The sequence below is a fragment of the Rhinolophus hipposideros genome, assembly GCF_964194185.1.
Source record: "Rhinolophus hipposideros genome assembly, chromosome: 8".
In the NCBI taxonomy this organism is placed as follows: domain Eukaryota; kingdom Metazoa; phylum Chordata; class Mammalia; order Chiroptera; family Rhinolophidae; genus Rhinolophus; species Rhinolophus hipposideros.
Genome location: NC_138054.1, coordinates 79,696,218 through 79,723,533, shown reverse-complemented (window position 1 = coordinate 79,723,533; position 27,316 = coordinate 79,696,218). Strand labels below are relative to the sequence as shown.

Here is a 27,316-nt window from a genome sequence, read left to right as displayed (position 1 = left end):
CAACTAAGACTGAAAAGACAACTTGAAGCTGAACGGCACTGCCCCTCCACAACTAAGATTGAAAGGACAACAACTTGACTTGGAAAAAAGGCCTAGAAGTACACACTTTTCCCCAATAAAGTCCTGTTCCCCTTCCCCAATAAAAAATCTTAAAAAAAAAAAAAAATACTACCTTCAAAAAATGATCATTACATGAGATTATGATGTGTAAAGGGTGTTTAGCACAGCATTGGGTCCAGACACAGGTAAAAGCTTAATAAATGGCATCTTTTTTGATGTTCCCTTATTTATTCTAATGTCCCAAACCTTAGACCTTGCTTTGCTTACCTGGATGAGATTGTCTTCACACTTTCCATGTAAATTGACTTTTTAGTGTCAAGTTCCAGATCCTTCTCATGAGTCAGTTAGCCCCTGTGGTCTAACAGAACCCCCAGACCTTGTCCCCTCATTCCACTGCCCTCAAGGTCTGTGTCAACCTCATTGGTTCAGTGGGCTTTTCTAGGGCAAAATGGCAGAGTTGGGGCAGAAAGCAGTGCTCATGATACCTATCCTCGTGTTGGATCACAGAACAGAAGGTATCGACTACTTTACTTGGGAGGACTTCTGGCCCCCATATATCCTAAGTCCAGGCTACTCCTGTTTATCCTTTAAGACATCACCGCCTCCAGGAAGTCTTCCCTAATGACCACTCCCCCCTAACTCCTGTAATGTATACTACTGCAACTGTCACATCATTTGTAATTATATTTTTATGTGTTTGTGTCTTGTGAGCATCCTTAGGATGGGGACTATTCTTATTCATTTCCATCATAAAACTGATAAAAAGTCCCATGTGGCTCTGGGTGGTGGGAAGGAGTGGCCAGTGAGGCTAAGAAGGGAGGGTAAGCCAGTTGTAAGGTTGTAAATGGACTTTCATGCCAAGCGAAGGGGGAAACTTCATCCTAAGGGCAGAGAGGAACCATCCATTGAGTAGGGGAGCAACATAATTAGAACTGCATTTTAGAAGGATCTCTCTGGGGTAGTGGAGGGCATGGGTCCCCAAACTTCAGCTGCATTAGAAGCATCTGAACGGCTTATTGAGACAGATTCTGGGTCCCATCCCGAGTTTCTTCTTCAGAAGGTCTGGGATCGGGCTTGAGAATATGCATTTCTCAGAATTCCCAGGTAATGTTGAAGACCACACTTTGAGAACCACTGATAGAGGATGGGATGGAGAGGAGTGGGTAGCAGCAAGAATATTAAGGAAGCTATTGAAATAGCCCAGGTGAGAGGTGATGGAGGCAGAGCAGGGCAGGTGCTTACATTTCAGATCTGTGTGCTGGCAATTTTTTGGTGTTTTAATGGTGAGAATTCAAGCATGGTAATAGGCCAATGTGGGAAAGAGACGCTGTTTCTGGGGAGAAATTAGCCAGTTGGTCAGGAGTCTCCACGCCCGATCTGGGAGGACCAGAACCATACTTCGTAATGACACTCAGAAAGCACACCAGACAAGTTGTGGTTTAATGCCCAGTTGTCACAACACAAGGGGGTTTACACGGTGTTCATCAAGGTAGGACCCAGGATGAAATCAGGCCGAGGTAAGTGACCTGTACGGAGTCCCAGCACCGGGACCAGGTTCCCTCAGGCTCTCTCATCTTCAAGACACCTGGGCTACATACAGGCCTTCTTCACCCACCCAGGAGCCAGCAGGCTGGCAGGGCTTCTGGTCACTGACGGTTCTCATGGGAGAACGGAGTCCCAGGATGAGGTGGGGACCTCAGGGCACAATGACAAAAACCAGAAAGCTGCTTATGAACAAAGCCAAAAGGCTTTCACTCCAAATGCATTAAGCCACACAATGCTCGGATGCGGGGACATCCAAACTCTTGCACTAAAACCACTAAACATTGTGCAGCACTGATGCTGAAAACACGTAGGGAGAGAAAATAAAGCCAACACCATCCTAGAGCCAGTTTTACAAGCTTCACATCACCCCCTTCTTCTCTGCAGTCATGCTAGTCAGACTAGCATTGCAGGGGAGAAGAGACACCACTCTGGTCTAGCTAACACTTTCAACAGGAAGGGACAGACAAGTATGTCCCTGGTTTTAAGCGATCTCTTAGAATCTCCAACACTATTCAACAATTTAATGCTACTGGGTTCCCTGGAGCCCCTGAGTCCTTGATACCCCTCGGGACACAGGTAATTTGGGGTTGTTGGTGGGGCTGGGAAATTTCCTAGCAGAAATAATGTACCGAAAGACACTGGCTTTTCTTCTGCCCTACATTTCAAGTTTACCTGGCCTCTAAAGGAAATACCCCTCAAAATGCAATCTTAAAGCACTTGATGGAACTTGGGAGGTTTCAAGTGTCACTGGTAAGAAAGAGGCTCAAACTTGTTTTCCACCCCGAGCCTAAGGCTTTGCCTGGGTGGTCCAGCCCCTGGGCCAGGCAGAGTGTGGAGTGAACAGGACAGAAGTGGGCAGGCATACCTGCGCAGGATACAGGCCATGGGCCCAAGGGGCAGCCCCTCTGTCCAACCTTAAGGCTGGGCATTTGGAGAATGAGTTTAAATTCTGGCCAGATTTCACCATTAAACTCATTCCCAATGGGTCCTGCAGGCCTCTTTTCTTTTCTCTGATTTAATTTTAGGAGAAAGCTCTAGACAGAGCCCAAGGCCTGGAAGTTCAATATCTCTGCCCTCAGAGATAGTGAGTGGCTAAATGGCAGCCCCACAGAGACCTCAGAACAGCAATGCCATTTCTAGCCTTACATGCCCCAAACCAGGTTCCATGCAGCACCTCCTTCCCCCACCCAAGGGCCAAGGCGGTCCCTTGGTCCTGGGTCCATAGCGCTTCAAAACAGGCTTTTGGTGAGAGCCCTGTGGAGCTGTGGAGGAGGGGAGACCAAAGGCATTTCTGTAAATCATACGAAATTAGCCCTGTGTACAGAGCTGGGCACCTGTGACCTGCTGACCATTCCTGAGAGGGCACTAACTCGGAGGCCCAGGAAGTTGAGCAAATGACAAGGCACAACTGACCCCAGCTGGACTTAGCTGACATCGGAACCCTACCCTTAAAGAAGCCTACCTCCCAAACTTCAGATGCCAATAGGTCAGCTCAAGAGCAACCGCACAAGGCCAAATTCATATTTTAAACCAACGTAATGCTACAAACTTTAAAAAAAACAAAAGTGCTGTCTAACTGAGCCCCTGAGGGCAGGTGGTGGGCTTCTCAGACTACCACCCATGGCTGCCTCTCTCCAGAAGGCACAACCTTGGTTCAGCCCAGAGCACCCTCGTCCCAGGTTAGATGGGGGAAAGCTGACCCCCCACACCCAACTGGGCTACAAGGACAATATGGGATAGTCAAGTCTCCGGAGGGGTGGGGTGAGGCCAAAAGAACTTCTCAGGACCCCAAGCCTAAAGAGGTAATATGAGCCCATCTCCCCATTAGCTGCCAAAGTCTGGTCTGCAATAAAGACCCTTCTGTCACCCCTTCAGCATTCCTGTGACAAAAGGAGGCAACATGCCAGCAAGCCGTGGTCACCTCTGTCCCTGGGGGTCTGTGTGAGAACTGGGAGGGAAGGGGAAGTCCTTAAAGAATCACCCCTTTCTATAAAGGAGGCAAATATATATATTCTCCAGGGGAGACTGATGCCGGCAGCTACCAGAGGGGGTGTGTTCCAGCAGTTGTCTTAATCTCATCTTTCTCTATGGAGCAGCTACCTGCCTCTGCCTCCCAGGTCCTCAGTGTAAATCAGCTTGTCCCAGCAAGAGGCAAACACAGAGGTCAGGCGCCTGCAGCAGCCATTGTAGCCTCTTCCACATACGTTTCCTCAGGAGCTCTTTCCTGGAGGATCATTTTTTTACATTCTAAGGTAGGGAGATAAGGAATTTCATAGGGAAGGGGTCTCCGTACCTGGCTGCCTCAGGAGCCTCAGTACCACCTGCACTGGGATGGCTCCCTGGAACCATCTCTGGGACAGAGGAGACCAGGAATCCAAGGCTGGTGCCTCACCCGCCACTTACTAGAATTAGGAGGCCTAAGTGCGATAAGTGTTCCAGAAGACTAGACAGCCCCTCAGAGACCCAGCCCCCACTACTGTGGGGAAATCAAGGAGTTGGCCTGAGTCTCTGAAGCCCCAGCGCTGCCCTTGGACAGCAGACAGTGCTGGGCCTGTCTGAGAAGTCTTACTAGAAACTAGAACAATCTCCCTGCTAAAACTCAGGGAAGACAACACAAACAAAACTCAAGCTGAAATAAATACAAAGATATTAAGTGCTTCTCGATAAATTGAGGGTCCTAATTATCCCTCAAAAGGCAGTGGCAAGGCCTGTCCCTGAACCTGGTCACCTCGCCTGTGGCCCTTCGCATGAGAGGTCAGAGGTCAAAAGACTAAATGGGCTTTCCCGGGCCCAGCTTTCACTAGGAAGGACAGGACCAAACCCTGATACGTTCCTCACCTGCATCCTCCACGAACCCCCTAGACAGCTTCAGCTCGTGGTCGGATAGGAAAGGAGAGTAAACCCCCCCATACCCTGAGGGCAGCATGTTGTGTTCAATATCCCTGTGCAGACAGAGGACCTGTCAGTCTGTCTGTGAGGAGGTAGGGACAGGGCTGCTGGGGGTAGGCAAGGTCACTCAATCAGCAGGTCCCCAAGGTCATAGGAGTCAAAGAGATCACTGATGCCCTCACCCCCATCCAGGCCCCACAGGTAATCATCCTGGTCCAAGGGCGGAGAGAAGCTGATCAGAGGGGAGCTGCCTGGTAGGGTGGGGGACAACAACTGGTCTTCAGTCTGCTGCAGAAGTGGGTATGGCAGCTCCAGCATGCTGTCAGTAGCCTCCAGAGGAACAAGGGATGGCGGTGGTGACAGGACCTGCTGGGAAGTCAGTGCTGGCACTGGAGACAAATAGACAAGGGTTATGCCTGGCCCTGGTGCCTAAAAGCCTCTTGTCACCCTTCTCTTCTCTCTCCCACCCTGCTCCATACCTAATAGGACAGGAACACCCTCCCTTTCCCGGCACCAGCTCTAGCAATCACCCTCATTCTCCCACTCTCTCCCCTCTCCTCTGACAGTGGGTGGGGTCTCCTGCTCTCCAAAATCACTCTCCACTTCTCTACTCAACCCTACCCCCTTTCACCATTGAGGACTTTGTCCCTGAAATCATTTTCTTTTTAATGAATCATCAATTTCTCTCATTCTACTAGACCATTCCCATCCACACACATACCCTAATAACTCCTGTCTTCCCCTCACCTCAGGACTCTGTGATTACCAGCCCATTTTACCTCTCCCTTTCATAGTAAAATTTCTCAAGAGTTGCCTCTCTACTTCCCTGCCATTATTCACTCTTCAACCACTCCACCCTGGGGTCTGTCCCCACCATGTCACTGAACCAATGCCAACTTTTAACCCTGAAGGCCCCGGGCTTCCACCCTCAGATTTTTCTCTCCTCTGGTTGCACTCCTCCCCAGGTGCTCTCAGCTGGCCCCATGGCTTTAAATCCCTCTCTAGACCTAATGCTCCCAAGAGGACACTCTGACATGTCCCTGGCCCCTGAGCTGTGGGCTCCTGCAACATCTCTACTTGGATGTCTAAGTTAAGTTAGAACTGAGCATGTCAAAACCAAACTTCTGGTCTTTCCCTAAACCTATGTCCCCTCGTCTTCCCCCATGACAACGAATGAACCAGCACCCACTCAACTGCCTAGGCCAAAAGGCCCAAGCGTCACCTGCAATCCTGCCATTTCCCCTGCAAGCCACCAGCAGCAAGTTCAGTCATCTCCACATCCAAATGAATTCTCTAAGCTGCCCATTTCCCTTCAGTTCCACTGCTGTGGTCCTGGTCATACCCTCCTCCTCTCTGACCTAGACCCCTGCAGAAGCCTCTGACTAGTCGTCATGCTTCAACTCTTGCCCCTTGCCATCTGCGCTCTGACATCTGACAGGAAAAGGGCTTAGAATAAAATCCAAGTTCCGACCCGGGCTGAGAAGGCCCTGCATGATTTGGCCCCCACCTACCTTGCTACTCCCTCTCCCATCTTCCTTCCACAGCTCACACTCACCCTCTCTAGCAACACTGGCCATCAGCTATTCTTCAGCACAGAAAGTTCATCTCCACGTAGAAGTGAAAAGGTGAATTTCTACACAGGGACGTGGAATAGGGCACCAAAATCCCCTACCAAATATATCTTGGCACCAGAATCTCACTATTTGAGTCATTCCTTAGCATCACTTTGAAAATGCAATTGCGACGGCATGCCAGACTGCCTGATCAACCTCTTACTAGCTGTGTAACTGCGGGCAAGCAACTAATGCTTATGAGCCTCTGTTTCCTCACCTCTACAATGGGCATGATTATACTGACCTCACAGGGTTGTTGAGAGGATTAAATGGTAAATACAGGTAAAGAACAGCTGGTCTCCAGAAACCCCGCATGGGATCTACACGCTGCCCTTGTCAATAATAATGGCTCCCATTTCCCAAGGGCTTACCAGGCCTAACTCTGTTCTCAAGGAGAGGTATGTTCCACCTCCTCTGACACTCAAGTGGCAATGTTGTCACCCCTATTTACAGATGGGGAAACTGAGGCTCAAAAAAAGGCAATTCAATGTATTTGAATGAAAAAAAACAAACCAAAAATAAACCCCTGAGGGGTGGTCAGATGGCTGTTGGTTAGAGCATGAGCTCTGAACAACAGGGTTGCTGGTTTGATTCCCACATGGGCCAGTGAGCTGTGCCCTCCACAACTAGATTGAAGGACAACGACTTGGAGCTGATGGGCCCTGGAGAAACACACTGTTCCCCAACATTCCCCAATAAAATTTTTAAAAACCCAAAAAACCTGAATGTTTGTTTAGCACATTGAAGAGGCCCGCAGGTAGTGTAGTAAGAGGCCTGGCTTGGGAGTAAGGACATGGGCTCAGATACCAACCCTACCTCACCAGCTGTAGGACCTGGTGCCTCCGTTTTCTCAAAAGGAAAAATAAAGATCTACCTGAGTGGCTGGAAATAGTAACTGGGATAGCACACGTGAAAGCCTCTGCTGCAGGACGGACCTTGCTCTCTCTTGGCGTTTATCACATCCAGAAGAGAACTGCTAATACCTGCTAATTGCTAATGGTAATATCTGTGCCTCCGCTGTAGTCGAAATGGCTCGTGTTCACTTCCATATCTCCAAAGCCACACATACTCCAAGTAGGTGCTCAGTTCACACAAGCTTTTTTTAAAAAATCACATTCACGCTGTACAATCTCCTGTAACCCACTCAGGAATCATGAGGGAGTTTGAAGTGTCCCCATTTTAGAGATGTGGGAACTGAGGCCCAGAGGGGTTAAAGCGACTCGCCCACTCTCACCAAGTAGGTGAGGGGCAGACTCAAGCCCACATCTCCCAATTTCAACTCCTGTGCCATCAGCTACATTTAGGCTTACCTCAGAACGGCAGAGCCTGGAGGGATATTCGAATATTGTTCAAACCCCTCCCATTACACATAAGAAAAACTGAGGCCCCAAAACGTTAGCAATTCCCCTGGTGATGCCAGAGCTAGGCTAGAACTTGGGTCCCAAGACTCTAGTGGCCTCTTCTTTGGGCGTGGCCCCTGGCACTCAGACCTCAAAATGACCCTGCTTTAGGCCAGAACATGGAAAGCATGCATGTGCGTGTGTGTACACTTTCTGGAAAGCTTCTTCCTGCTCTCTTCAACAGAGACAACACTAAGAGGCCACGTGGCAAGGGTGGTGAGGGGCAGCCATGGCACGAACCTTGGCACAGAGCTGGCTTCTGGGCTGGTCCCACCACCAACTGCTCTGTAAGCCTCTATTCCTTTCAGGCCTCAGACTCTTTATCTGTACAAGTGAGGTATAAACCTCGCCCTTGCTTACATTACAGGATCCCCACCTCCACCCAAGGTCTCAGAGGACAACTAAAGGGAAAGTGGTTCTAATTTTGGAGAGCTGTGCACATGTTGACAGTAGAATGAGAAGGCAGATGCAGCGGGAAGAGGGAGAAGAGGGTGGGGCACAGGTCTGGCGTGGGAGATAGGCACTGGTAGGTGCCCAGAGAGACAGATGGCTGGTGTAGGGAGAAGCCCTGGTCCCCAGACCAGGCCAGGGCAGAGGAGAGATCCCTAGAGAAGAGTTGTAAGTCTCGGATCTTAGCCAAGCTCTACCACTAACTTACTGTGTGACCTCAGGCAAGTCACTGCCCTCTCTGGGCTTCAGTTTTATTCATATGTAAAACGAAGGGTTGAGTTGGATCAGGGGTCAGCAAGCTTTTGTATTTTAGGTTTTGGAGGACACTTACGGGCACACAGTCTCTTTTCTTTTTCCTCCTACAGCTCTTTAAAAATATGAAAACCATTCTTATTTCATGAACCATCTAAAAGCAGGCCACATTTGGTCTGCAAGCAATAGTTTGTCAACCCTTGAGTTAAAGAAATGGAATCCAACCTGTGTTCTACGGACCTCCTCCAACCATGCCTCTTCCATCAGACCAGTTCTAGCTCTGCATTTGTTTACACACTGATGTTCTACTTAGGGCAATTCTGTTGCTAAGAACACAAGGAGTGCAACACTGGCCTACATAGTCTCAAAGGATCCTGCCAGTCTGACCTGATGCGGGATCCCAGTAAAGGGAAAAAAACCATTCTGGTCGAGGGGCTTCCACAGCTTCCCATTTCTACTCCTTCTGGACTCTCACCCTCCCTGGGAAGCCCTCAGGGACCTCTTCTACCGCTTTACTCCCTGGCAAGTACCTCATACTACTTCCTGCCAAGTGTAGCCAGGTTTTAGCTATACTGTCCACCTCCCAGCCAGGGCTGAGCCAGGATCCCCTACCTTGATTTTTTCTGTGCCTCATGAAGACAACTCTAGGCTAGGAATATGGAAACCAAGGTTCAAGACACAGCTCTGTTGCCTCCCAGCTGGGAGACCTTGGGCAAGTCACATCACCTCTCTGCCTCAGTTTATTAATCTCTAAATTGGGAATAATAAAACCTACCTCAAGAATTGCCGTGAGGAGTAATGTGAAAACGGATGTACCGGGTACAGTCGTGGTTCAAAAAGCCTTCGTTATTATCTCCTAAGAAAGGGTTGAGCCTTCCTCAAAAGACCTATAGTTTCCATTTAACGTGGGCTTATTGAGTGCCAGGAGCTTTGCTGTTAGTCGTTGCCATAGAAGCTGCAATACGACTGATAGTGGCAGTAATAATGACAATAATAGCTAAGAGTTATTGCCAGGCACAGTTCTACGGCTTTACGTATATTAACTCATTTAATTCTCACAACAACCTATGCAATAGATACTATTGATTATTATGCCCAACTTACAGATGAGGAAATTGAGGCAAAGAGAGCTTAGCCTGCCAGTGAGAAAAGGAATACGCATGTGATTTATAGGGTGTGGAGTACAATGCACACACGTAGGGGAGAACTATAGCCCTGCTGCTGGATAGGTCAATACCCAAAACAAATGTTGACATGAAGAAGAAACTAAGGCTGGTTGCTCTCCCCACCTCCTGTCCTCTGGATAGGGGGCCTTACCTGGGGGTGCCACGGGTTCCAGAATACCAGGGTTGGTGCTGCTGCTGGGCCAGGTAGAGTCAGGACTGGGGCTGAGAGTGGAGGTGGAGGGGAGGGGTTCCTTGGCAGGACTGTCTGGTTCTTGCACCTCCTCCGGGCACAGGTAGACTTCGATGGGCCCTTGCGTGCTCTTCAGATGTAACTTCAGGTTCTCCTGGAGGTAGAGAAACTAGGTCATGGCTCAGGACAGCTGGACACTTACTCACAGGTCAGTGTGTGTGGATGGACACAGGTGGCTCCCACCATCGATAAGAGCAAGCAAGCTTAACTCCTGCGCTGGATGCTGAGGCCTGCCTCATCCGGCCATTGGTGGACATCTGCTGCTTCTGCCTGTCTGGCCCCCAACCCCTTCCTTTAGGAAGAATGCCTGGATTTTTCTTTGGGAAATCACTCCTCCCCACTGTCAGGTCATGTAGTTGGAGTAGGGAGGGGCCGCACCCTTCCCCAACTCCAATGGGTGAGTTTGGGATGCTGGATGAGAAAGTCAGACTGACAATGACTGGTTTAGGGTGGCACATGACTCAGGTCAGTCCAACCAGCATCAGGCCCAAGACCAGGAAATGGAAGCTCCCTTCCCTTTGGGGTGGCTGAGCTGGTATCAAGAAAGCTATCTTTGCTACCACAAGGGGAGAGCCCACCTGGGAAGAGTCAGCACGGAGAATGGCACAGTGAGAGATGGAGGGTGAGGCGGACTTACATCCATAACGTGAGCTGCTGTGCCAGCCTTGCCTGCAGTCTCCAAACCTTCCCCCTGGACCTGTCACTGAGTTCCCCCTTTCCCCCTCACATAAGCCCACTGGATTTGTCTTTCTGTTACTTGCAACCAAGTGTCCTGATACTTGGCCTCCCCAGCCCTGCCTCTTCTCTACCACATACCCACAGCTGAAGGCATGACTGACTACACACATGCCATCCAGCACGTACTCAGGTCTCTGGTCTTGTCATGCAGCACCCTCCACCTACCCCTACTTCACCTGGCAAAAATCCTTATTCAGTAATATTGAGATAAGTTTACACGGTGACAGATGATAATTAGACTTAGTGTGGTGACTACAGTGTAAGGTATATAATTGTGGAATCATTATATTACACACCTGAAAATAATATAATATTGTAGGGTGGGCCGGTTGGCTCAATTGTTTAGAGCACAGAGCTCATAACACCAAGGTCTCCAGTTCAATTCCCACATGGGCCAGTGAGCTGTGCCCTCCACAACTAGATTGAAAACAAGGAGCTGCTGCTAAGCTGCTGGAGGGTGGCTGGATGGCTCAATTGGTTAGAGCACGAGCTCTTAACAACAAGGTTGCCAGTTCAATTCCCGCATGGGATGATAGGTTGCGTCCCCTGCAACTAAAGATTGAAAACAGCCCCTGCAACTAAAGATTGAACACAGCGACTGGACATGGAGCTGAGCTGCGCCCTCCACAACTAGACTGAAGGACAACGACTTGGAGCTGATGGGCCCTGGAAAAACACACTGTTCTCCAACATTCCCCAATAAAAAAACTACACACAAAAAAATCACCTTACAAGAGCCCTGAGATGCGGGCACTATTATTAAATATATATATGTATTATACCAACTATATTTAAATAATAAATAAGTATAATAACAAATAAAATAAAATAAAAGACTTAATTTTTTAAAAATCCTATTCATTCTTTAGGACCCAGATTAACTATCACCTATGGGCTCTTCTCCAACTCTCCTTTTTCCGGGCCCTCAAAGCACATCTTCAGCCTATAAATCACAGCATCACTATTTGCTTGGGTCTTTCCCCCACTAGGTTCTGAGCTCCTCCAAGCTGGGGGCAGGGCTTTATTAATCTTAATATTCTTTCATTAAACAAATTATTTCTTGAGCCCTCATGAGGCCCTGGGCTGGGAGTACCTCATGAGTGGAACATGGTTTTGTGGAGTTTACTCTCTAATAGATGAGGCAGAACATAATCATGTGTGGTGGAAAAGCACAGGTGATTATCAAGTCTGAGGGTGATCAGGAAAGGCTTCCTGGAGGAGGTGATGTTTAAGTTGAGATCTGTAGGATGAATCACAGTAAACCAAGCAGAGATGGAAGAGCATTTCAGCTGGAGGGAACAGCATGTGTGAAGGTCCAATACTGGGGACAAGTTTAGTGTGGTGGGGAAACTGCAGGCAGGTCGGTGTGGCTGGAGCAAAGACAGTGAACACGGGCAGCATGCCAGAGGAGGTTGGTGAGGTCAGAGCATGGAAGGTCTCGTAGGGAGTGTTAAGAATTTGGGTCTCTAACCTGGGAGAGGATGGTTAGCATGAAAGGATTATTGTGAGTACTAACACCGCTGTGTGTGGACACACGTGTGTCCGTGTGCAAAAATACAGGGACTGGCGGGACACAGAAAGAAACCAGAAATAGAGGTTTTCTCAGGCCAGAACCTGTTGCCCTTTGCAGCTTCTGCCATTTCTTTTTTTTTTTTCTAAACTTTTATTTATTTAAGTGTGTTTTTCCAGGGCCCATCAGTTCCAAGTCAAGTAGTTGCTTCAGTCTAGTTGTGGAGGGCGCAGCTTACAGTGGCCCATGTGGGGAATTGAACCGCAATCTTGTTAAGAGCAGGGTGCTCTAACCAATTGAGCTAACCGGCCACCCCGCTTCTGCCATTTCTACCCCAGCTCAGAGACCTCTGATCTTACTGTGGGCATCAGCAGGGACCCGGGAAGCTTGGGGCTGAGCAGTGCCAGGGACAGAGACCACAGGGCTGCCCGGGACCCTCCAACCTTGCTCCCTACCAAATGCTTCCCCTCTCACCTCGCTCATGCCGAGCACTTCCAGTCTCGTCTGTGGAGGGGCTTTGACAGCGATCACCGTCTGCTCCTTAAAGTTGCTGACAGCACGGAGGTCCTGGTAAGTTACATAGGCCAGTGTAGGGGCAGGAAAGTCAAGAGAAATGACTGGTCAAAATTCACACCCCCAGCCTGCCAGGCAGAACTCCAACCCACCTCGCCTAACCCCCTGAACATCTCTTTCTCACTCTCTATATAGCTTAAAATAACCAAAATCTATAACCCGTTCTTTTAATATCATAAGCTACCTTGGGTCCCTTTAGAAAGCAAATGGGGGTATAAATTTATATTTTAAAATGATGCTTTTGTCAGTTTTTTTATATAAAGGCTTCATTTCTCAAACTAGATGATTAGTTCTGAGAAAGCAGGGAGACATGTCTTATTTCTTTAAATTTCTCACAATGCCAAGGATCCTTGAAGAAAATACAAGATCATATCCAAAAACCCGTTAGATTGTAAAACCATTTCGGAAAAATGTATGAAAAGTCTTAGCAAAGTCCATGCTCTGTGACCTCATCATTTCAATCCTAGGAATCTGACTGAGGGAAATAAGTCAAAAAATAGGGAAATGTTCTATATACAAAGGCATTCATCGTTTTGTTGCTTTATAAATGCAGAAACCTAGAATCAATCTAAATGTCTGTTGTAGACCTATCAACAAACAAGAGTGCAGTCTGAGTAGGAAATTCTCAAACCATTTTAAATATGAGGTTAAACCCTATGAGATTGCTGTTTTTATAGATTTTTAAAAAATGGTCCAATATCAACAATTTCATGTAGATTCACCAAATAGTTAGGAAGGATTTGTAACAACAAAAAACGTCCATGTGATATACTACGTGGAGAAAAGCAGGATATAAAATGTTATGTACAGCAGTCACACACTATATTTAAATAACACATACCCTATGTACAGTTAAAGAACAATGGCTACTAAAGTGGCAGCTATTTCTTTCTTTTCTCCATTTTCCAGATTTAAAGAAATGTACTTGTCTTGCTTTTATGAGAAAGTTAACCTCAATAGAGTCGAGAGGAAAAGCCACTGAGAAAGGAAAAAACAGATATGCCAGAACCTAAGGCTGAGTTAGTCCCTACAGGGAGGTATGACTTCAACTCTGGATAGATATGAGTATGTAACGGGCCCCAGCTCCCCGACCCCTTCTCCCAACCAAAGAGGATATCTCTTGTTGGTCTTGTCCTCAGTCAGGTGCTTGAAGTTCAGAGAGCAGCTCTGGATGAGCTGGTCCAAGGCCTGCTCCTTGCTTGTCAGCTCCTTCAGCTCCTGCCCCAGCTGCTGCTGCTTCCCAGGCCGGGTGGGATCTTCAAACATTCCCTTGCTTCTGGGAACAGAGCATCCCCCAGTGTCAGTCTCAGTCCACACTCAGGAACCCCACCCCCAGGGCTGCTGTGCAGAGGTGCACCGATAGTGCAAACCCCGGATGAGGCCATTCACATGTCCTACGATGGTGCTCCTGGGTTGTGCAAATCAGCCGTCCTGTCCAGCTCCTAGGGAGCTGCCAGGGATTGAAACTTGAGGTTTGGGGGTTGAGCTAGGGAAAAGAAACCAGGGAGTAACTCCACTTTTGGGGGCTTTCAACTCTGTACACCCTATGCCCCACCATCCCCCAAACAGCAGGAAGCTGGAATGACCTCAGTCCTGACACCCCTGCCTGGGTTCTCTTAGAGTTCATTCCAGGGGCTGCAGGGCTGCTATTTAAGACCTTGTAGAAGTGAGGAGAGGAGCCTGGCATACTCATATCAGAGCTGGAAGGACTCTGGGTTATTACCGCCCAGCTAGAAGAGGGGAATCTTGGGATCCCTGACTCAAAAGTATGGAGTCCTTTAGGCCTTTACACATCCTAGAAATCATTCTCCACCCTGCCCCTGCCAAGCTTTCCTAATATTACTCCAGTATACACACCTGCTCTTCCAACCTGCTCTTCAATACATTGGCTCCGCCCCCAGCATGTAAGCCTATTGGATGTTGCTCTGGGTCCACCCCCAGCACTTGTGTCCATTGGATGTTGCTCTCAGCCCCACCCCTGACATGCACACCCACTGGGTATTGCCCCTGGCTCTGCCCCCAGCGTGTGTACCCATTGGTGCCAGCAGCCCCAGCCCAGGCACTCACACCCACTGGATGTTGTTCTTGGCCTTCTTGCGGATGAGCTGGATGCCCTCCAGCACGTTGGTGATGTCATAGATGCGCCGCTTCTGCACATCCAGGACCTCAGCAGCCCAGTTCAGGTCCAGGACCCCATCCTTGGACTCTCTCAGTAGGTAAATGAACTTCTTGGTGAGCAGCCCCAGCGACGTGTCATACCGCGACTTCTCCCCAGGGGACTTAGGAGCTGAGGAGGAAAGGGGCCCAGTCACGGCTCAGAAAGGGTCAGCCTGGTGAGCTTCCTCCATTGACCTGGACCCATTAAGGACCACCCTTCACATAAGCACCCACTTTCCAGTTAAAGCACTGTGAGGCAGGGGGGTCATTCATCACCATTGTCCAAACAGGGAACCTGATACCTAAAAAGGGAAAGTGATGTGCTTAAGGTCTCACAGTCAAAGGGCAGTGTCAGGGCTGGAAACCAAGTGTCCTAACTCCTAGTTCAGAAGAACTTTCCAAAAAAAAAAAGAAGAACTTTCCACCACAGCTTAGGGCCACCACCATCACCACCAATAATAATAAATGCTTCCTGTGTGTAGGTCACTGTTTTAAACACTTTTCCATATAAAACAAATTTAATCCTTACAACGCACTATCAGTTTCGTGTATAACCATCTCCATTTTATAGAGGACAATACTGAGGCACAGACAGATTAAGTAACTTGCTCAGCTCACTCAGCTAGAAAGTGGCAAAGCGGGGATTTAAATCCAGACAGTCTGGCTCCAGAGTCTTCCTTCTTCACCATTACCCTATCCTGCCAGTTATTGCAGGAATTTGGAATTAGGGTAGGGAGGGAATGATGACCTTGGATTTGAGAACGTTTTTATAGACTTGCCTTTTCTTTCCATGTGTAGCCTAATAGTTATCTGAGAGGAGTCTATCCTATAACATCAAATGGGGCAGATTCATGACAAAGGTCCCTTTCTTAATGAAGCTGATGTCACAAGACCACATCTCAGCTGTAGCATCTTAAACCACAAGAGGACTTTTGCAATCGAGTGACTTGCAAGTCATGTAGCAAGTTAGTGGCCAAACTAGTTTAGGAAACTGAGTTTTAGAAAGTCTCAGATTCCTCTAGAAGGGGACTTTAGACTAGCTTAACATACAGATGACTGGTATTTGGCACACAGGCTGTTTTTTCAACTTTTGCATCCATAACAGATATTACTAATTGAGCAGTGCACTTAGAATCCTTTGATGAAGAGCTTTGGGCAGCCTCTACCAATCAATTGGAAAGGAAACTTTTTTGCTATTCCTGATCTAGCTGTACTTCATTTTAAAGATGACACAATTGGGCAGCTGGTTGGCTCAGTTGGTTAGAGAGCAGTGCTCATAACACCAAGGTCACCGGTTCGATTCCCACAGGGGCCAGTGAGCTGCGCCCTCCGCAACTAGATTGAAAACAACGACTTGACTTGGAGCTGATAGGTTCCTGGAAAAACACACTGTTCCCCAACATTCCCCAATAAAAACTGAAGAAGAAAAAAAGATGACACAACTAATGTTCACAGAAAAGGATTGGCCAGTCAGGTCAGAGCACAGCCCTGCCCAGACCCCCAAATTCCTGACTGTCATGCTTCCCACCAGTCACATACCTTCTTCATTCGGTTTCTCACCTCCTAAATTAGCTTTCCTCCTCCTCCCTAACTCAGGTGCTGAAAGTCCTGCCCAGAGACCAGGATATTAACTGGAAATATGAAGAGGTGCAAATTCGTTGCAACTTAGCTTTAGAAAGTCACCACCTAGGCAGCCTCTGGATCTTAAAAACTCTGAGGTAACAGGGATTGGATTAATCCAAGCTTCACTTCCCTCTGAATCACTTATTTAGCTGTCTGCATGTGGGAGAAAGACCCTGCTCTTCTCTGAGCTGGATTCTCTTTTTTAGAAAAGGTCAGATCGAACTAAATGTAAAATCTTTTTTAAAATAGTAAGCTCCCAAATAAATCGTTGGTCATCACAAGAGCTGTGTATGGTGCGAGAAAAGCAGTACAAGACCAGGTTCCAGTCCTGGCTCTACTTACTAGCAGTGTGATGTTGGGCAAGCCGCTCAAGCTCTGAGTCTTAAGGTGTCTCATCAGTGAAAGGGGTAATCCTACCTACCTGGCAGGATCCAGTGAGAGAACACACAGGAAACTGTTTTATAAACCGGGAAGTGTGCTACAAATATTACTTCTGATGATTTGGGCAGGGCTGCTGCCCTCTGCCCCCGCCACCCCACTCCCAGTATCCTGAGCCCGCCCCTAGATGTCCCATCAGCACAGCTTACTTTGGGGGCTGGCAAGGCCATCCACTCTAATGCACTTCCCCTTGGGAGTCTGAAATTCCAGGACTGCAGGCCTCCCGATTCCCTCCAGGTCCAGCTTCCTTTTGGCCTTGGAGAGGGGAAGAGAAGCAGAGTTTGAGAAGCATTCCTCCTTCAGCCTTTCCCCAATCTGGGGCCAAAGCACTGAAGCCACCAGCAGCCACCTGCTGTAAACTGTTGCCTCAGTTTACCAACAGTCCTGGTGAAACATCACTGTACTTGGTAAGGAAATAGCAGTGACCTGAAAAGTGAGCTTTCAGGGGAAAGAAGTCCTATTTTGTGAGAGACGCATGACATTCCCATCCTCAAGGCCCACGCACTTAAGACCCTACCAAAGTCAGTCTGGCCTAGAGCTCAGGGATCCTTAATAACAGGCCCCAAGTTCTCTTCCACATCTGCCCCCTCACTCCCCCACCATACACAGAGGATGATGCAGGGAGGAAGGAATGGGTGGGGCCTAAACCACATCAGGCTGGGGAGAACCCCCCCCAGAAGCAGCTGGCCCAGCCAGACTGGGTGCCCATCACAGCTCCACAGCTGGAGCTTATCAGGGTGGGGCTGGGCATCCGCCCAGGCCCAGGGGACTTCCTGGATCGGTGCCACACCCCAGGGAGGTGTCCACTTCGGGAAGCAGTGCAAACATCCCTCACCCCCATGCTTGGGGCTCTAGCTCAAGGGCCTCAGGACGTCCTGAATAGACTCCATTTGCCATTCTTTCTTTGCAGAGAGGAACAGACAATGAGTCCTTCCCCAGTGTCTTAAGGACAAGCAGCTGACTTCCCCCTGCTCCCCCTCCTTGTTCCCGCCAAGCTTGGGAAACACCTGCTGGGGAAATCAAACCGCAGACCCATCTGCTCCTCTCCACCCCATTGCCACCCAGCCCCAATTAGGCCCAGAAGCTGCACTGACCCGGAAGGGGCCTCTCTCCTGGCTAGGGCTGGGCAGGGACAGGGCTAGGGCGCTAGGGCACTGGGGCACTGGGTTACTGGGGTCAGAGACCTGGGCTTGCATCTCCCAGCTCCTTCACAGACTCACTGTGTGACTTGGGGAAATGCTCCACATCTAGGAGCCTCAGTTTCCTCTTCTATAAAATGGGGCAGAAAATACCTCCATCAAGGGGCCATTGTAAAGATTCAAGGAGATAACTTCTGTAAAGTGCTCAGCCTGTGGTTTAGCACACAGTAGGTGTCCAGGAAATGCAGAGTCCCTTTCCTAAAATCCAATTTCTGCCTCTTTCTTGACACATCCTTCTGGGGGTCGCTGAGCCCATTTTCTTCCTCTCCTCTCTTGCCAGTCATCTAGTCACCCCTACCCTGGTTTGGACAGAGAGGCCTATTTTAACCTTTGGTGGTGAGGTCATGCTCGACAGGGCTGAGACTTCTAACCGCTGCTGAGCACAGCTGGGCTGACAGGTGTGGGAAGTGATGACAGTTCTTCCTGCTGTCAGCTCCCCTCTGTACTGCCCTCCCCACCTCCTCCAGGAAGTCTTCCTGGGCTGATTTGAGGAGCTCTGCTACTTGGTTTGAGGAACCTGGATATGATGCTTCTCTCTTCCATACCTACCCAGACCTGGACATAATCCAAACACCTCCTTAGTGGTTCCTCTTGAAGTCTTTCTGGAATATTCCTTTTCTAACCTCCCAGCTGGTAACTTCCTAGATTCTAGGGAAGGTGACCTGCTCTAGCCCCATCTTATCTCCAGAGAAAGACCCAATCATTCGCCGAGAACTTCCACATGTCCTGGGCTAACCCCCAACATTCATCATCTCACTGAAATCTTCCCAACACCACTAATCCCCATTTTATGGTTGAAGTAACTGAGACTTGGTGAGCTCCGAGGCCTTTATCAATCCTGACGGAGGTTATTGATCCCAGAATCCTTCATTCCTCAAAAGGAACCCCAAGGTCAGGAAGAATAAGGGAAGTCAGGCTGAGTTCTGAAGCAGAGGGTGGGCAACCCAGAATCCCCCCAACCCCATCTACCTCTCCCACCGGACAGGAGCCTGCTGAGTTCACAGAACACACCAAGAAAACCTCACGACCTAAAGAGCGGGCAGAAGGAGGGGAGAAGCTGGAACAGAGGACCTGTGCTGGGCCTGTCACATGCTCATCAGTCCTGGAACATCAGAACTGGCAATCTCTCTTGGCAGACAAGAAGCGGAGACTCAGAGAGGTTAAGCCATGTGCCCAACGTCACACAAAGGGCAGAGCCAGACTTTGAACCCAGGTCTATCTGATTCCAAAGCCATGTACCAGGCTGCCTCAGCTCCATCCACACACATTGCCCCAGAATTTGCTGGAATTTGAGTCAAGTCCTGGCTATACCCATCTGCCCCCCATCACTTTACGTACACACACCAGCTGCCCGCTTCCCTCACTCTCCCTCACCTTTACCCAAGTCCCTAAGTGTTCTCCGACCCAAGAACATCTCTCTGACACCTTTGGGCACTGCGCAGAGAAAGATCAGCTCATGGATGGGCCTCAGCGTGCAAACAGAAGTGGTAGAGGACAAGGACCAAGTGACAGTAGATGAGGATCCAGGAGAGGCTGAGCAAAAGCCTTGGCGGCAGACCCACCTGGGTGCCCCCACCCCACTTCTTAGCTGGGTCAGCTGGGCAAGTCAGATGACCTCTTGAGCCTCACCTGTAAAATGGGGATAATCTGCTCAGCCTCTGCTGAGGATTCAGTGAGACCGTGCCAAAGGCTGTCACTTAGATGTCAGGGACATTAGCAAGGGGAAAGTTCCGAGGTAAGCTGAAAAGAGGGGGTGTCCAGTTTAGCTCTAAACTGGACCATCTGAGGCAGCCCCTTTGGCCGTTTCCTAAGGGCCTGGTTAAGATTCAAGGCCACCCTGCCAACCCCAGGGGCCAAGGACAGAGCTCCTTCCCTCAGGTAGCACCAGAAGCGGGAGATTCAGAGCCCACCAGACACAAAACCACTGCAGGCAGCAAAGTGAGGAAGCCGGGGCTTGGAGGAAGGGAAGTGACTTGCCCAAGGTCACACAGGGAGTGGAGCCAGGCCGCCCCTAAGCCCCAAGTCCTAAATGAGACAATGGGGGTAGGAGCAAGTGTAAGGTGTTGAGAGCCTCGCTTCCAGATCCCAGATCTGTTGCTGGGTAGCCTAGGATTCACTGCCTTGCCTCTCTGAGCCTACATTTCCTCATCCGACCCGCCTTGTAGGATTGTTTATTAAAGTGTTCATTTTCTTTCATGGTTCTCAGAGAAAATTTAGAAACTACAAATTAAAAGGAAAGGAGAACTATGCAGAATCCCACCCTCTCACAGGTTCCTGCAGGTATGAAACACAAAGATGCAGTGTGCCTGGCCGGAGTAGGGAACCAACAGACAAGCATCTCAAGCTTTCTTCAGAGAGTGGTGGAAAAAAACACTAGACAGGGGTGAGGCGACCTGGGCTCTGGCCTTCATTCTGCCATTGAACTTGGTTGCCATCCATGGGCAGTGCCTGAGGTCCCTTTAAACAGCAGCTTGCTGACAAATCCTGTTCACCCTGCACTTTGCAGCCTGGCCACAAAGCAAGTGGCCACACCCAGGGTTGGGTTTGGATCTGTTCCAGGTCACACCCTGGTAAATGAGTAAGCAGGGGGCCAAGGCCTGTCCATGGGGCTGGGAGCACCAGGCATCTGGAGACTGACAGGAGAGGGGGCTCTGGGCCTGGTAGGCCCTTAGGGTGGTCAAGATACAAGGAGACTCTCCCACCTCTTGGCTTGTGACTTCGACAAGTGACTTCACGTCTCTGCTCAGTTTCCTCATCTGTAAGATGCCCCACGCCAAGCATCTTGACCAAGATAACAAATGTGAAGAGTGCCAAGCACTGCCTGGCACACGAGTGACATTCAGTAAGAGAGAGTCATTCTTGCTGTGAACACTGAGCCCCTCAGGGAGGGAGGTACAAACAGATGCACTTGGGCTCCTCTGGAAGGGAAGCAGTTCAAAACCACAGCTGTTACTGAAACTCTGCCTGGGTGCCTGAAAGCAGCTGGCCAGAGGAGTCACTGGGCCCCTTTCTGGGGGGTACCTCGCTTCTAAGTCTGGCAGTACTGGGGAAAGTCAAGGCTACAGAGAAGAGACCAATGATCACCTACATGTATGACAAGTCACATTCCCTCTCTGAGCCTCAATTTCACCCTGCAACATGGAGCTACTAATGTCATCTACTTCACAGGGTAGATGTTTTAGGCTTGAAGATGCTGAACACAAGACAGATACCCAGTTATCCTTGGCTACTAGACCTGTAAAATGGGGATACCTCTTCTGCCTCCTTCCTCCTACCATGTTTCCCCGAAAATAAAACCTAGCCAGAAAATCAGTTCTGATGCGTCTTTTGGAACAAAAATTAATATAAGACCCGGTATTATATTATATTACATTACGTTATATTATATTATATAAGACCCAGTCTTAAGTGAAATAAGACCGAGTCTTATATTAATTTTTGCTCCAAAAGACGCATTAGAGCTGATTGTCTGGCTAGGTCTTACTTTCGGGGAAACACTGTAGCTGGAAATAATATGCAGCAAGAGACTCTGGGAAAGCTGAAGCCTTGAACATGGGCGAAGCATGATTCCAGTAGCAGGGAGTAGGTGCTCTGCCTGCATCCAGAAATGGCTAGTGGGGGGAGGGCTGTGCCTGTTGACTGGCACAAGTCTGACCAGATGCCTCTAGGGGGTGGTCTTATCCCTGTACTATCCACCACTCAAGACTAAGGAAACCTGCAGCACTCCCATCACCTCTCCCTGGATCCGGCTTCCATAATCCAGGACCTGGAGCTAGAAGTGATCTGAAATGAGTTAGCCCCACAGCTACCTCATGCACACACACATAGTTTCAAGAAAAAGAAACTAAAGCCCAGACCGGGGCCAACACTTGTCCAAAGACACACAGTGAATTAGTGGCAGTTAAGACCAGAAACCAGGCTCTCCAACCACCACCCCCACGCCCCTAGGGCTTTTCCCACTGCACCCCCACCCTCTGGTTGTTTAGATTCTCTTGGGCTCCATCCAGGAATTCCACTCCCACAAAACACACCCTGTGCCTAGTGCCACCACAATTTGGGCCCTCCCTGGCAACAGGCCTGGGGGCTTGAGGAGGGAAGTCAATCTGAACAGGAACACCAGGGGGCTGCCCCCAACTTGCACCTGCTACTGGCTGTCCAGGAGGAAAGACTAGGCCGGGGGAGGACCCACGGCCCATAATTGGGAAGGAATTAGCTGGATACAAATTTGGAGTCTGTCCAAACCAGACTGGACCTGAGAGACCACCACCCATTTTAAAGTCCCCACAGTATCTCCAGGCCTAGCTCTGTGCCAGCACAATAGCAGGTGCCCAGTCCTGGTTTCTGAGCCAAACAATGAATGAAGAATGAATGGATGACAGTAAAGTGGGCTCTCTGGACATCCCCCAAGGTCACACGGTGTAGTGGGGTTAGTGGGTTAGGTCTCCACACTCCCAATCCAATGGATGAAGTTGATTCATCCCAAGTCTGAAAATGAAGGGCTCTTCTACTCAGATATTGGGGTAATGGGTTGTTCTGAAAGCTGAAAGTTCTGCTTCTCCCTCCCCAAACTTGACCCGCTTCACCCAAACTGGGTCCCAGGCGCCCCTCCCTCCTTTCCCACACCCGGAAAGCATAGGGGGAAGCGGTAGGTGGGTGGGGGGTCCCCAGAATTACCGGCAGCCGGCCAGCCGGCGCGCATCGCACAGCTTGGCCCTCCGGTCCGTGGGGGGTGGCGTCGAGACAGGTGCCGGGCGCCGCAGTGGGAGGCACAATCTGCGGGTACAGCGGGGTGTAGTAGGTAGTGGTGACGGGATAGAGCTGGGGGCTGCCGAGGCAGGGCGGCCACAGCTCTGTGGGGCTCATCGCGGGCAGCCCCTGCAGGGGCGGCCCGGCGGCCGGAGCCAGGGCCCGGGGCCCTCGCAGCATAGCAAGTCCAGCGCCCCCTCCCCTGGCGCGCCTGCCTGCACCTGCGGGCTCCGGATCCTGCCGCGGCTCACACGGCCGGCGGCATGGAGCGGAGGCAGGGGGAAGCCGCCAATGGGCGCCTGCGGGGCAAGGCCGGACCCTCCCCTCCTGGCCCGCGGCCGAACCGAGCAGCGCTTGGAGATCCCCGCTTAGAGATCGCCCGGCGGCTGCGGCGGCCGCACAGCCAGGGGCTGCCCCACCCCAAGGCTGGCGGAGACCCGGGACAGCCCGACGGCCCTGAAGGCCTCGGCGCCTGGGGTCCTGCCTGCTCCGAGGAGGGGTCTCTGGGGTGCCTGCGGGCTCCACCGAAACGCAGTGCGCTCGGACTCGGGAAGAGAGACCGATTGCACCCACTCTCTCTCGCCTCGCTCTTTAATCCCCGAGCTTTTCTCTGCCTCTTTTTTTTCCTTCTTCTTTTTTTTTTTTTTTTTTTTTTTTTAGCGCCAAACTGCGTGCCGCGAAATTCGGATCTCCCGCGGAAAATGCCGCCCTTCCGTTGGTCGCTGCAACAGGCATAGGCTCCACCCCCCGGAAAGGACCTGTCCCCAGGCGGCGATTGCAACACAAGCTCTGCTGCTTAAAGGGGCCGCCACACTTGCTGTCGCTCAGGAAACAGATGGGGGTGGGGGTGGGGACGGGGTTCACGTACAATCCTGAGGCAGCGGAGCAGTGCGGAGCGCGCTGGGGAATGGGCCCGAATTCCCTGGCGGGAAGAGGGGAAGGGCATTTTGGTACCCCCGCCTGACCGGAACTCAGGTCCAGCCAGTACATTACCCAGGCCACAGGGCCCTTTGTTAGGTTAGCAAGGTTGCTTAGCTAGCATATATGCATTTCTTTTTAAATTAAAGTTTATTGGGTAACAATGGTGAGTAAAGTTACATAGGTTTCAAGTGTACAATTCTGTAATACATTCTGAATATCACATTGTGTTCACTACCCAGAGTCAATTCTTGCGCTATATGCATTTCTATCCGAAAGCCCCGAACCTGTTCTCTCTCTTGGCACAAAGGCAAAGGGCAGAACCTAACATTCATACCTCTTCATGGGGGAAAGCTAATATCTATTGAGCGCCTACAGTATGCTCAGCACCCTGCTATGATTACATGTGTTTAATTTTATCCAACAATCTTGGGAAGAGGGATGAGGATCTTTGTGGAGAAGATGCAGAGTCTGAGAAGCTAGGTAACTTGCCTCAGCTCACAGAGAGAGATGTGCTGATTTGGGAACTGGCAATCCAATCTGGGACAGGCCAGCTTCTGAGTCCTTGTTTGTTCCAGTAAAAGATTCCTCCCCAACTCTCCCAAGCTGTGGTCTGCCCCTTGCAGGCATGGATAGGGGAGTGAGGGTCCAGAGTGCAGAGTTCTGTCTGGTTGACAGTTGTATTCCCAGAGCTCAACTCAGTAAATATTTGAATATCTCCAGGTTTCTCCTAAACAATCCTTTTGTCACAGAGTCTTTCTCCCTCTTTAAAAACCTTCGTTATTGATAATCCATTTACATTCCTTTTCTCTCCAGTTTTGAGATGCTGAGGCTCACTTTGGCTCGTGCTGCTAGAAATTGCTGTTAAATTCCAGGTCTTCTGATTCCTACCTGGTATTGTGTGATTTTTTTTTTTTTTCAAATGTCTGAGCCTGGTATTTAAAGCCTTTCAGAATCAGTCCCCAGCTTAAGACCTGGTCCTCATCTTCAGATAGTGAGGCTGAGGTGGCAATAATGCATAGTGATTAAGAGTCCAGATTTTGCAGCAGCCTTTGGTTTAAACCCAGGCCCTATCACTCTTATTAGTTGTGTGACCCCAGGCAAGTTTTGTAAACTCATTCCTAATAACACCCACCTCCTTGGATTCTGGGGAAACCTAATGAGATAATGTATGTAAAGCTCTCAGCATAGAGCCTGGTTCGTAAGGAACCTCAAGAAATGGTAGCTGTGGTTCGTAAGGAACCTCAAGAAATGGTAGCTGTGGTTACATCTCTGGTCTTATCTCCAGTACACAGACCTCTTCACTCCAGTTGACATATTTCACTGATCCTTCAAAGTCCAGTTTAAACATCATCTCCTCCAGGAAGTCTTCCGTGCCTGCCTCCCCTTTACCAGAGTGCCTCTGGCACTCGTTGGCCCCCTAAGTGTGTCAACAAATAAGGCTTTGTTTCTATGCTTTGTTTATCAGTAGGGTTCTAAGCTCCCTCAAGGGATCAGGGGATATCTTTTTCTGACTGCCCCTCAGCATTTAGGGCCTGGCTTTGCATGCAGGAGGATATAATCAATATAGATTATATGATTAGCTCATCTTCCCAGCAAAGAGGGGCAAGGAGGCCCCAGTTCAAGTCCCATTCTCTACTTCCTAGCTGAGTGACTCTGGACGAACTGCTGCTCCATATCTCAAATAATGCTTCCACTCAGCCTATTTCACAGGACTTCAGAGACACTATGGAAATAGTGGTGGTGGTGATGATTATTAATACAGAGGGTGCCAAAAAAATGTATACACATTTTAAGAAAGGAAAATATTAAAATTGTTAATACTTAATATACACTGATAACAAAATATGAGTACAAGTCATATTTGACTTCTGCAATTACAAGAGGTGCTCATAGTGGTTCCCATCAGCGTCCAGACACATCTGATTACGGTGAACTACTGCTTGAGCAACATGGACCAGTGTCCACTTACATTTTTTTGGCACCCCTGGTGTTTATCAGTACCTACTATGTGCTGGGCTCCAAGCTCTTGGGCACCTCCCCTGATCCTCATAGCACCCTTCTGAGACAGGCATTCTTTTTATCCCCATTTTACAGATGTGGGAACCTGGAAGGAATTGTGGCAGAACAGGTCTGAGGAAGGAGCAGGGCCCCAGGGCCAGGAAGGAAAATGGGGGTGGCAGGGTGGGGCTGAGACAAAAGAAGGGAGCCAGCAAGGGGGTGAGAGCCAGCTCTCTGTGGTTGAGTTTCAGGCAGCTGGGGCTGGCTTTAGAGTTTCACTGCCTGGGAATTGATTCCTGCAAAAGATGTGGGGCATAGATCTGCATTCTGTCACCCTGAATTTGAATTCCTGCCCCATCTACCTCTAGCACTGTACTCTTGGTCAGCTCCTGGACCTCTCGGAGCTTCAATTTCCTCATCTTTGAAATGGGAATGGCAAAAGTGACCTTTCCACTTACTGTGAAAATCAATAAGGTGTTGGATATAAAATCCTCAGAGGGGTGCATGTGTAGTGGGTACTTGAATCTTTTAGCTGAAGTGTGAGATGAACTAGACAAGGCCCTCACGTGGAACGGTACTAAATGCTTGCAGTTTTCCATGGATACCTGTGGATGGAAAAAAAGGGATTCTATGGAAAGTAACCTCACAGGATGATCTGATCATAAATTCTTAACTGGGCAGGTGATGTTGGGTAGTCTTACCCCAGGCATATAACTTCTTTAGTGAAAGGTTTAAACCAGCCCTGTCCATTGTTCTTGCTAATCTAGGTTAACACACTTTTGAAATGCCAGAATACCCCTCAAAGGGGGTATTAACCCTCAAAAGAGCACATCACTATCCTGTAATACAATCCTCAACTTGCTTTCTCCCACATCCATCTACGTTCAAATGCATAAAAGAAGCTGCAAAACTGTTATTCTCTGGAGCATTTAAGATCTTGCCCCATCCCCACCCCACTCCACCCCCAGCATATGGCGTCAGTTTGGCTCAAATAAACTCATAAAAATTCTCTACAGGTTTCGACATTTCTTATGTTGACATGCTCTACACATTCCCATGTCCTAGGCTTTGCTTACATATGGCTCCATATACACAAGGCCCCTCCTCTCTTCCTTTTCCATGTGCTCAAATTTGATCCATCATCCTTCAAGGCCCAAACTCAAATGGTGGAATGACAGGAGCAAAGAATGCGAAGTCAGACATCCAGTGACACTTCAAACTCCTGTGGAGCAGGACCCAGGCTCCGTTTTCACCTTTGTGCCCCACTGTTTGAGAGTGCCAGGCACATAGTGGGGCTGCAGTCAGTGAGGATAGTGATAATAGCTCATATTTCCCAAGCACTTTCTCAGGATAAAGCACCCAGCCAGGTACTTTTACATGCATCATTATGTGGAAACCTCCCATCTACCCTATAACATAGGTGCAATTTGGACAGTTGAGGAAACTGAGGCTCAAACATGTAAAGGGACTTGACTGAGGACTGGTTAAAGATGAAACCAGGATCAGAACTCAGATCTCTTGTCTCTTAAGGCACGAAGCCATTGTGAACAAAGAACATAGCTCCAGTACCCAATGCAAGGGAGGACACATTCTGCCAATGAATTAGGGTTCCAGTGCTGCAGACATTTGTGGGTGTGGAGTGTGCCCCACAACTAGGTAAGTTAGGGATGCATAGTCCCATTTTCCAGATGAGGAAGTGACGCCTAGGGGACATTAAACGACTTGCCTGAGGTGCACAGCTGGTAAGGGAGGAGCCCCTGGTCCAGCCAGGCCCAAAAGCCATGGAAA

General features: G+C 49.4%; 1 protein-coding gene across 1 annotated transcript; it reads right to left on the bottom strand.

Moving 5' to 3' along the window:
- Window positions 1–1,466: 1,466 nt before the first annotated feature.
- Window positions 1,467–23,207, bottom strand: E2F2 (E2F transcription factor 2). Its single transcript, XM_081056027.1, has 7 exons — window positions 22,538–23,207; window positions 16,814–16,919; window positions 14,514–14,733; window positions 13,562–13,722; window positions 12,348–12,490; window positions 9,527–9,719; window positions 1,467–4,883 (listed from the first exon to the last, which is right to left on the bottom strand). The coding sequence occupies exons 1-7, from the start codon at window positions 22,787–22,789 to the stop codon at window positions 4,618–4,620; spliced, it is 1,341 nt and encodes a 446-aa protein (XP_080912153.1). The 5' UTR covers window positions 22,790–23,207; the 3' UTR covers window positions 1,467–4,617.
- Window positions 23,208–27,316: the final 4,109 nt, after the last annotated feature.

Coding starts and splice junctions, on each gene's coding strand:
- E2F2 (XM_081056027.1), bottom strand. CDS start 22,789: ATGCTGCGAGGGCCCCGGGCCCTGGCTCCGGCCGCCGGGCCGCCCCTG. Junction 14,734..16,813: donor TGGCCTTGCCAGCCCCCAAA/GTAAGCTGTGCT, acceptor TTTCCTCCTCAG/CTCCTAAGTCCCCTGGGGAG. Junction 12,491..13,561: donor GGACAAGACCAACAAGAGAT/ATCCTCTTTGGT, acceptor AATTTTGACCAG/TCATTTCTCTTGACTTTCCT.